The sequence below is a fragment of the Triticum urartu genome, chromosome 5A (assembly GCF_056163025.1).
Source record: "Triticum urartu cultivar PI428250 chromosome 5A, HENAU_Tu73, whole genome shotgun sequence".
NCBI classification, from domain to species: domain Eukaryota; kingdom Viridiplantae; phylum Streptophyta; class Magnoliopsida; order Poales; family Poaceae; genus Triticum; species Triticum urartu.
The window spans coordinates 415,967,715-415,976,326 of record NC_141877.1 but is presented as its reverse complement, the minus strand read 5'-3'; the positions used below and the strand labels follow the sequence as shown (position 1 = coordinate 415,976,326).

Sequence of the window (8,612 nt, the reverse complement as noted above, 5' to 3'; positions counted from 1 at the left end):
GTGCTACTGGTCTACGACATGCGGTAGTACTGCTCAAGGGAGCAGTAGTATCGCAGCTGGCCACGGTAGTACCACCCTAGGTAGCGGTAGTATCGCAAGTGTGGTAGTACCGCTCCTAGCATGCAGTAGTACCGTGGCCTCTGACCCAGCACCATGGCGTGAGAGGATGTAGGGGCGGAAGTAATTTTTTATTCCGCACCCTACGCGGTAGTATAGCTCCCTGTGAGCTGTAGTACCGTGCCGGATTTTTGCACTAACCAAAACTCAGCGGAAGTAACCACGGATGTAATTTTATTAGTCTGTGCCTTCCCAGCCCAGGATGAGCTCTGCCTTGTGGTAGTATCACAGGGGCGCGTGGTAGTACCGCTCCAGCAATTCTACCGCTCGTTGCCTTGATCAACAGAGCCTCACCTGTCTCCTGCCGCGTGAGCGGTAGTACCGCACCTCCCAGCGGTAGTACCGCAAGCCCGTGCAGTAGTACCGCTTGGATATGCGGTAGTACCGCATCTCGCGGGCTGAGTAGGTGGGTAACGTTGGTTTTGTCCTCTCACTATATAAGGGGGTCTTCTTCCCAAGTAGACTATCTCTTCCTCCCCCAAAGCTCCATTGTTGCTCAAAGCTCCATTTTCGTCCGATCTCTCTCCCTACCCAATCAAACTTGTTGATTTTCTAGGGATTGGTTGAGAAGGCCCCGATCTACACTTCCACCAAGAGAAATTTGATTCCCCCCACTAATCCCTTGCGGATCTTGTTACTCATGGGTGTTTGAGCCCCCTAGACGGTTGAGGTCGCCACGGAGCCATATTCCATTGTGGTGAAGCTTCGTGGTGTCATTGGGGGCCTCCAATTAAGTTGTGGAGATTGCCCCAACCTTGTTTGTAAAGGTTTGGTCGCCGCCTCCAAGGGCACCAATAGTGGAATCACGGCATCTCACATTGTGTGAGGGCGTGAGGACAATACAGTGGCCCTAGTGGCTTCTTGGGGAGCATTGTGCCTCCACGCCGCGCTCCAACGGAGATGTACTTCCCCTCAATGGGAAGGAACTTTGGTAACACATCCTCTTCTCCTCCGGCTCCACTCTTGGTTATCTCTTACCTTTATGTGTGCAAGCTTATATTGTGTTGTACCTCTTGCTTGCTTGTGTGCTTGTTGTTGTTGCATCATATAGGTTGCTCACCTAGTTGCATATCTAGACAACCTACTTTGATGCAAAGTTTAAATTGGTAAAGAAAAGCTAAAAAATGTTAGTTGCCTACTCACCCCCCCTCTAGTCAACTATATCAATCCTTTCACCATCACTGGGCCTCCGCCTTGGTAGTCAGTTCTCCCTGGCATGTCTGAGGAGCTCTTTCGTGGGTTCTTTTATTGCGGTGGAGTGTGTCTAGGTGGTGACGATGGCTGACACTCAGTGATCATTTGCGACGGGCTCAGTCGACCCTGTATATTTTCTTTGCGAAACTCATCATGAAAGTCGGAGATGTCGATCATTTGCGTGTGTGGCCATCCATTGGCATGTGTCGTCATGACCTTCGTGCAGCTACTCCGATGTAGCTCTGTGGTGAAATCGGAGTCGCTTGTTCTGGGGCAATCAATGATGAAGATGACACCTGCAACTCTTCGATGGATGTATTTTCTTCTTTGTAGTTCTTTGTTCCATGGCCAGGTTGGTTGATGGTGCCAATGTTACGTGGGTTGGATTGTTTTGATTTTAGGCGGGCTTTCCCCAAATTAATTAGGCAACTCTCACTTTATTCTTTATTAATGGAAAGGGTAATGTTTGTAATAGGCCGACCGTTGAAACGGTTGGCCAGTTGCTATCTCCATGTCACGCATTACGTCCTCCCACATGTCGTAATAGGCCCATGCACCGTTGTTTCTCCTTTCCTTATCCTCTCGTGGTCGTTCATGTCCACTCATTTTCCAGCTCCTCTCTTCTTCCCCATGGATCCCAAATTTGTTATTACCTGCCGCGACGCAAGGCAGGGGAAGGACATGGCCTACACCTTCTCCATGCTCACGGCTTTCCGAGGGGCGACACTGCTAACCATTGTGTGGCGGCGGCCTTGGGGTGGCGTAGCGGAACAGGTGCTGGAGACGGCGTCCATGGGTGCCGGTGCTAGTATCCAGTGATGCTGCAACTGGACGGGCATGGCTCCACCCACCATGGGCACGGTGATCACATGTGACGAGGGTGTTGCAACCGTGGAGTGCAAATGTTGGATCTACGGTGCTCATATGGTGGAACCATCAGCGGAAGATGTTGAAAGACACAACTTCTGTCGGTGACTGATGGAAATATGCCCTAGAGGCAATAATAAAATGGTTATTATTATATTTCCTTAATCATGATAAAGGTTTATTATTCATGCTAGAATTGTATTGACCGGAAACTTAAATACATGTGTGGATACATAAACAAATACCGTGTCCCTAGTGAGCCTCTACTAGACTAGATCGTTGATCAAAGATGGTTAAGGTTTCCTACCCATAGACATAAGTTGTCATTTGATAACGGTATTATATCATTAGGAGAATGATGTGACGGACAAGACTCATCCGTAAGCTTAGCATTTGATCGTTCAGTTTATTGCTATTTCTTTCTTAATGTCAAATACATATTCCTTCGATTATGAGATTATGCAACTCCCGGATATAGGAGGAATACCTTGTGTGCTATCAAACATCACAACGTAACTGGGTGATGATAAAGATGCTCTACAGGTATCTCCGAAGGTGTTTGTTGAGTTGGCATAGATCGAGATTAGGATTTGTCACTGCGTGTATCGGAGAGGTATCTCTGGGCCCTCTCGGTAATACACATCACAAGAAGCTTGCAAGAAAAGTGACTAAGGTGTTAGTTACGAGATGATGTACTATGGAGCGAATAAAGAGACTTGCCGGTAACGAGATTGAACTAGGTATGAAGATACCGACGATCGAATCTCGGGGAAGTAACATACCGATGGACAAAGGGAATTACGTGTGTTGTCATAACGTTCGACCGATAAAGATCTTCGTACAGTATGTAGGAGCCAATATGGGCATCTAGGTTCCACTATTGGTTATTAACTGGAGAGGTGTCTCAGTCATGTCTACATAGTTCTCGAACCCGTAGGGTCTGCACGCTTAACGTTCATTGATGATATAGTGTTATATGAGTTATATGATTTGGTGACCGAATGTTGTTCGGAGTCCCGGGTGAGATCACAGATATGACGAGGAGTCTCGAAATGGTCGAGAGGTAAAGATTGATATATAGGACGATGGTATTCGAACACCGAAAGAGTTTTGGAGTGCACCGGGTAGTCATCGGGTCACCGAAAGGGGTTCCGGACACCCCTGGTAAGTGTATGGGCCTAATGGGCCAATGTGGGGGACAGACCAACCCCTCGTCTGCCCCTTCTTTGGACAGCAGGCCCTAGGGGAAGGAAAGGGTAGGGGTGGCCCCTCCTTCCTTTCCCTCCTCAAGTGAGAAAGGAAGGGGGCGCCATCCTTCCCTGCCTTCCTCCCGCACTCATACATGGCAGGGGGTACAGCTTGGGGCAGGACCCCAAATGGGATTCGGCCCCACTTGGGGCGCCTCCAGGCTGCCTCCCCCCCCCACCTATATATATATATGTGTGTGGGGGGGGGGGAGGGGGCGTCTAGCACACAAGAGACAATTGCCTAGCCGTGTGCGGTGCCCCCTCCACCGTTTACACCCCCAGTCATATTTTCGTAGTGCTTAGGCGAAGCCCGTCGGAGATCACTTCACCATCACCGTCACCACGCCATCGTGCTGCTGGACCTTATCTACTATCTCGCCGTCTTGCTGGATCAAGAAAGCGGAGGACGTCACTGAGCTGAACGTGTGTAGAACGCGAAGGTGCCGTACATTCGGTACTTGATCGGTTGGAGCGCGAAGAAGTTTGACTACATCAACCATGTTGTTAAACGCTTCCACTTATGGTCTACGAGGGTACGTAGACACACTCTCCCCCTTGTTGCTATGCATCCCCATGAATTAGATCATTGCATGTTCATAAAAAAGTTTTATTTTTCATGCTACGTTTCCCAACAGTGACCACGCTGACGGGTGCTGCAACCACGGTGGCAAATTGCTGGAACCATGGCGGAGGATGCTAGAACCGGCGGAGCCCGGTGCTGCAACGAGGCAGCAAATTTTGGTGTGGCTAAGTTTTATGCTGGAACCAGGCATCCGCGGTGCTACAACCAGCCATGGAAATTGCTGCAACCGGCAGAGCCCGATGCTGCGTCGAGGTGGCGATTTTTTTGTTGCGGTGAAGTTTTTGCTAGAACTTGGCATTAGTGGTAACCAACCATGGAATTTGTTGGAACCAACTTTCTTCCTCGACGACAGCCATGGCGTTTTCTCCGTTTTTTGCTACAATAGGAGGGTTCAAAGCTGCAACTCGTGTTGCGCAGAGCTGGTGCTGAACGGGGAAGGTAACCACGGCGACGGCCGCCTAATGTCGACAAGGGAGCTGAGCTGCAAGCGAGGGGCGACGGCGGAGCTGCATCTGCTGGTGCGGGAGCTATAGCTTTTTTTCGAGAGAGCTCATGCCATGAGGTGATGCGGTCGTTGGGGCGAGCCGGTGATGGTGCCGAAGGTCCTCTTGTTGGATGGCTGTGCAGCAGATGCATGCCGCGTGCCGATGGAAGGCGGAGGTTGATTGTGTATCGCGTTCTAGACGAAGAGGGATAGATCGGATGGCTGATTTCGCATCAACCGGACGGTGCACGTGGGACCGGCCGAAAGTTTGGGCCGGTCAACCGGCCCCTATCACCCACCTAATGAAAATGACTAGTAGTTTGACTGGTTTCAAAAATAAAGATGGCACTTGTTATTTCAACTGCAATTCTGGAATTGCACGCACCAACCCATTTGTGGAAATAAAACAACAAATCACGATTTCATGTGGCTGGAGCTGGTAGGTAACCAAAACGACACGCGTGGGTACTAAGCGGCGGCGCCCAGCTGGCTGCCGGCGACGTCGATGACGAAGCGGTATCTCACGTCGTTCCTCTCCAGCCGCTCGACCGCCGTGTTGACGTAGTCCATCTTGACGACCTCGACGTCGGCGGTGATGCCGTGCTTCCCCGCGAAGTCGAGCATCGCCTGACAGCTGCCGATGCTGCCCACGAGGTTCCCGGCCACGCGCTTGCCGCCGCCGATGATGGCGTAGGCCGGAAGCTCCAGCGGCGTGCTGGGCGCGCCCACCACCACCAGCTGCCCCCTCGGCTTTAGCAGCTCCAGCAGCGGCACGATCGGGTGCCCCGCCGACACCGTGTCGATGATGCCGTCCATCGTGCCGGCCGCCGCCTGCACCCGAAAATTTACGCGCGTCAATGGCTCCCGACCTCCCGTCCCGTGCCAAGAATCATGCGTCACACGCACGAAAGGTCGATTAATGGAGGGAAGCAACTGAAACAAAGCCTAACCTTCATTTGCTCGGGGTCCTGGCTGACCAAGAACGCGTCGGCGCCGAGCCGCTCGACGGCCTCCTCGCGCTTCCTCGGCGACGAGCTGATCACGGTGACGGTCATCCCGAAGGCCTTGCCGAACTTGACGGCCATGTGGCCGAGGCCCCCGAGGCCGACCACGCCCAGGTGCTTCCCCGGCGCGTTGAGGCCGAACTCCATCATGGGGCTGTACACCGTGACGCCGGCGCAGAGCAGCGGCGCCGCCCCGTCCAGCGGCAGGCCCTCCGGGACGCGGACGACGTAGCCCTGGTCGACGACGAGGACGTCGGAGAACCCTCCCTGGGTGGTGGCGCCGTCGTAGTCCACGGCGTTGGAGGTGAGCACGAGCGTGGGGCAGTGGTTCTCGTGCCCGCTGCCGCAGCTCACGCAGGAGCGGCAGGAGTCGACGAAGTAGCCCACGCCCACCGTGTCCCCGGCCTTGAAGTTCTTGACGCCGGGGCCAGCGTCGGTGACGACGCCAACAATCTCATGCCTGCGCCGCATGATTCCATCGTTAGTTCGTACTAGAAATTTGGAGGAGGCAAATTGTGGGATGGTGTTTGGCAAGGTTCACGTTCACCCACCCGGGGACGACGGGGTAGAGGGCGTTTCCCCACTCGTTCTTGGCGATGTGGAGGTCGGTGTGGCAGATCCCGCAGAAGAGCACCTTGATGGTGACATCGTCGTCCTTCAGAGCCCTGCTATCATGCATCACGTAGGGGAGTTCGTCAGATCGGCGCAGGAAGCAGAGGGGCATGATAGGGACTGGACTGGAATACTGGACAGAGGAAGACGACCTTCGTGAGAAGCTGTAGGGGGAGAGGACACCGGACGGGTCCTTCGCGGCCCAACCGGTCGCAGGCGTGCCTTTCGCCATTGATGACTGCTTGCTCTGCTTCTTCGGTCCTGGCACTTCGATTTCCTGCTCAAAAATATCCGGATGACACTGCCAGGCCACGAGGTTGGGGATAAATAGGCGAGCTGACGAGTTGGATCGAACGTCAGACACTACGTGTGTAGGGCATGGACGTCAGCTACTATGTACTCCAGCTACAGCGGTGCGGTATCAAACGGGAAACACATGCTCACATAGTCTACTCCAAGTCCAAGTCCCAACCCTACCTTCGCCGCAGGCACCGGGAAGGCGGGCTCCTGCCGCTCAACTGTAAACCTACTCATCAATAATTAAGCGGTCCATTCGATGTGGGGTCAATGATCGTCGGCTGGCATTTCAAAAGAAAAAGAAATGATCGTCGGCCGGCGAATGATTCGACATGTCGCGTGATAACGGACGATCCAGCGAAGACGAACCCTACCTAGTACCTACCACAACTTTTGGCTAACAACCCGATTCATGAGAAGAGAAAGAATATCTAAATTTATGGGTATTCCAACTGATTGTTACTGCGACTCGTTACCTAAACAGGGATGATTCAGAATCTTGCCACATGATCAGTGGAGCTTGGGAAGTACCTATCGGTCGACTTGATTGTATTATCCTATCTATCGGTGATCTTATTATATACAGTCGCTCTGAAGTTTTTTTTTTTTCTTGAATTGTATCAATAAGAGCAACTCAAACGGGCCGACCCAAACGAATGGTATTTTTGTCCGTCTTTTGTCCATTTGATCGGCAGCCCGTCCGCCTTCCGCCCTCTCTTAGTTTTGGGTCGGCAGTGCGCCCAACGGGCCGACCCATTTCATAACCGCACACATTTTAGATCACGGCGTCGCCCTGGTTTTGGCGCTCCAGCGCACGGGAAAGGTTCGCGCGCGCGGGGGAAAGCGGCCTAGCGCGCGCTGGTGTTGGCGCTCCAGCGCACGAGAAAGATTCGCGCTCGCGCCGCGGCCGGCGCTCGTTATAAAGAAGGCGCTCCCTCCACACTCTGTTCGTCGCCCACTCTCGCCGCCTCTGCGCCACCATGTCGATCCGCCGCCTGGGCACTTCGGATTTGCGCGGAGTCCGCGAGCGCCGCTCCGGCGCCTTCTCCTCCGAGATTTGGTTTCGCGAGAAACGTCTCATCCTTAGCACCTTCGACACCGCAGAGGAGGCGGCCCGCGCGCACGACGCGGCGGCGTGGCGCCTCCTGAGGCCTCGTCGGGATATGAATTTTCCCAACGTGTCGAGCCAGCGGGCGCAGGATCTAGCGCCTCTCCCGCGGCTTTTCACCGACGAGGATCGTCGTGTCCACCGAAGGCGGCAGCGTCGCCTCGCCATCGCGGAGAAGGATGTGGAAGCCTGGGTGGTGTGGCGCGGAGGCTTCCCGCAGGACATCGTCGACGAGCGCCAGTTCTACAAGCCAAGGAGGTTGGAGAGGGACGCGAGGAGGAGGGAGCGAGCCGCCTATCGGGAGGACAAGCGTTCGCGGAAGCAGGCAGCTCAATTGAAACTAGAGCTACGAGAAACGGCGGGTTGGGACTTTGAAGACGAGGCGTATGCTGACGCCTACATTCAGACGTCGGAGGAGGACATTACCGAGTCGGAGTCAGAAAGCGACGAGTAGTGGTCTTTTCTTTTATCTATGTACGTAGAACTATCTATGTATCCATTTTTATCTGAAAAATGGCCGGCGGCATCTGCGGCGTAGCAGGCGGGCGAGGGTGTGAATCCAATGTGCCATTGACCAGCGGGCTCGGTCAGGAAAGAGGGCGAGCGCGCGCGCATCCGTCTTATGTCCGCGCCGACGCAAATCAAGCTAAAAAATGGGCCGGGAATGGGTCGGCAGGCGGACGAAAGCGGACGCGTGTAAGTGCATCTAGTGCCCCTTAGTGATTTTGGTGTATTGAAGACTTATAGGTTAAGGGACTAATGCGTTTGTGAGTGTACACAGGTCTATAAGTCTATGAGGAGTTTGATATTTACAGAGAAAGTCGACCCCTAAAAATGAAATTCTTCGACTGAAGACTTTGAATCTCTGAAGACTTTCTGAAGACTTTGAAAGTGAAGAAATTGATGTGACCGTGAAGACTTGGTATTCATTCGAGGAACATAAAGGGTGAAGACTTTTGTTTTCGTAGTTTCATTTTCTCTTTCTTGAGTCATAGGAAACACCGTACTGTTAAAGGGGGTCGAGAAATACTAAGGAAAAAATTCCATGTGATGCTCAACTCAAAATCCTACACCTACCAATCCCTTCGAGTGAAGCCAT

At 53.1% G+C, this 8,612-nt stretch overlaps 2 protein-coding genes across 3 annotated transcripts; one reads left to right on the top strand and one right to left on the bottom strand.

Moving 5' to 3' along the window:
• Positions 1 to 4,867: 4,867 nt before the first annotated feature.
• LOC125509336 (putative cinnamyl alcohol dehydrogenase 8D) lies at positions 4,868 to 6,543 on the bottom strand. Of its 2 annotated transcripts, XM_048674293.2 has the most exons (4): positions 6,261 to 6,543; positions 6,048 to 6,161; positions 5,443 to 5,956; positions 4,868 to 5,323 (listed from the first exon to the last, which is right to left on the bottom strand). In XM_048674293.2, the coding sequence occupies exons 1-4, from the start codon at positions 6,338 to 6,340 to the stop codon at positions 4,961 to 4,963; spliced, it is 1,071 nt and encodes a 356-aa protein (XP_048530250.1). In that variant the 5' UTR covers positions 6,341 to 6,543; the 3' UTR covers positions 4,868 to 4,960. The 2 variants fall into 2 exon arrangements, with proteins under 2 accessions (XP_048530250.1, XP_087382358.1); XM_087526232.1 differs by having other exon boundaries at positions 6,048 to 6,484.
• An 842-nt stretch (positions 6,544 to 7,385) lies between these two features.
• On the top strand, positions 7,386 to 7,967 carry LOC147971669 (uncharacterized). Its single transcript, XM_087524065.1, has one exon. It carries the CDS (start codon positions 7,386 to 7,388, stop codon positions 7,965 to 7,967), a length of 582 nt encoding a protein of 193 aa, XP_087380191.1.
• Positions 7,968 to 8,612: the final 645 nt, after the last annotated feature.

Coding starts and splice junctions, on each gene's coding strand:
- LOC147971669 (XM_087524065.1), top strand. CDS start 7,386: ATGTCGATCCGCCGCCTGGGCACTTCGGATTTGCGCGGAGTCCGCGAG.
- LOC125509336 (XM_087526232.1), bottom strand. CDS start 6,340: ATGGCGAAAGGCACGCCTGCGACCGGTTGGGCCGCGAAGGACCCGTCC. Junction 5,957..6,047: donor CTCTACCCCGTCGTCCCCGG/GTGGGTGAACGT, acceptor CATGCGGCGCAG/GCATGAGATTGTTGGCGTCG. Junction 5,324..5,442: donor AGGACCCCGAGCAAATGAAG/GTTAGGCTTTGT, acceptor TTTCGGGTGCAG/GCGGCGGCCGGCACGATGGA.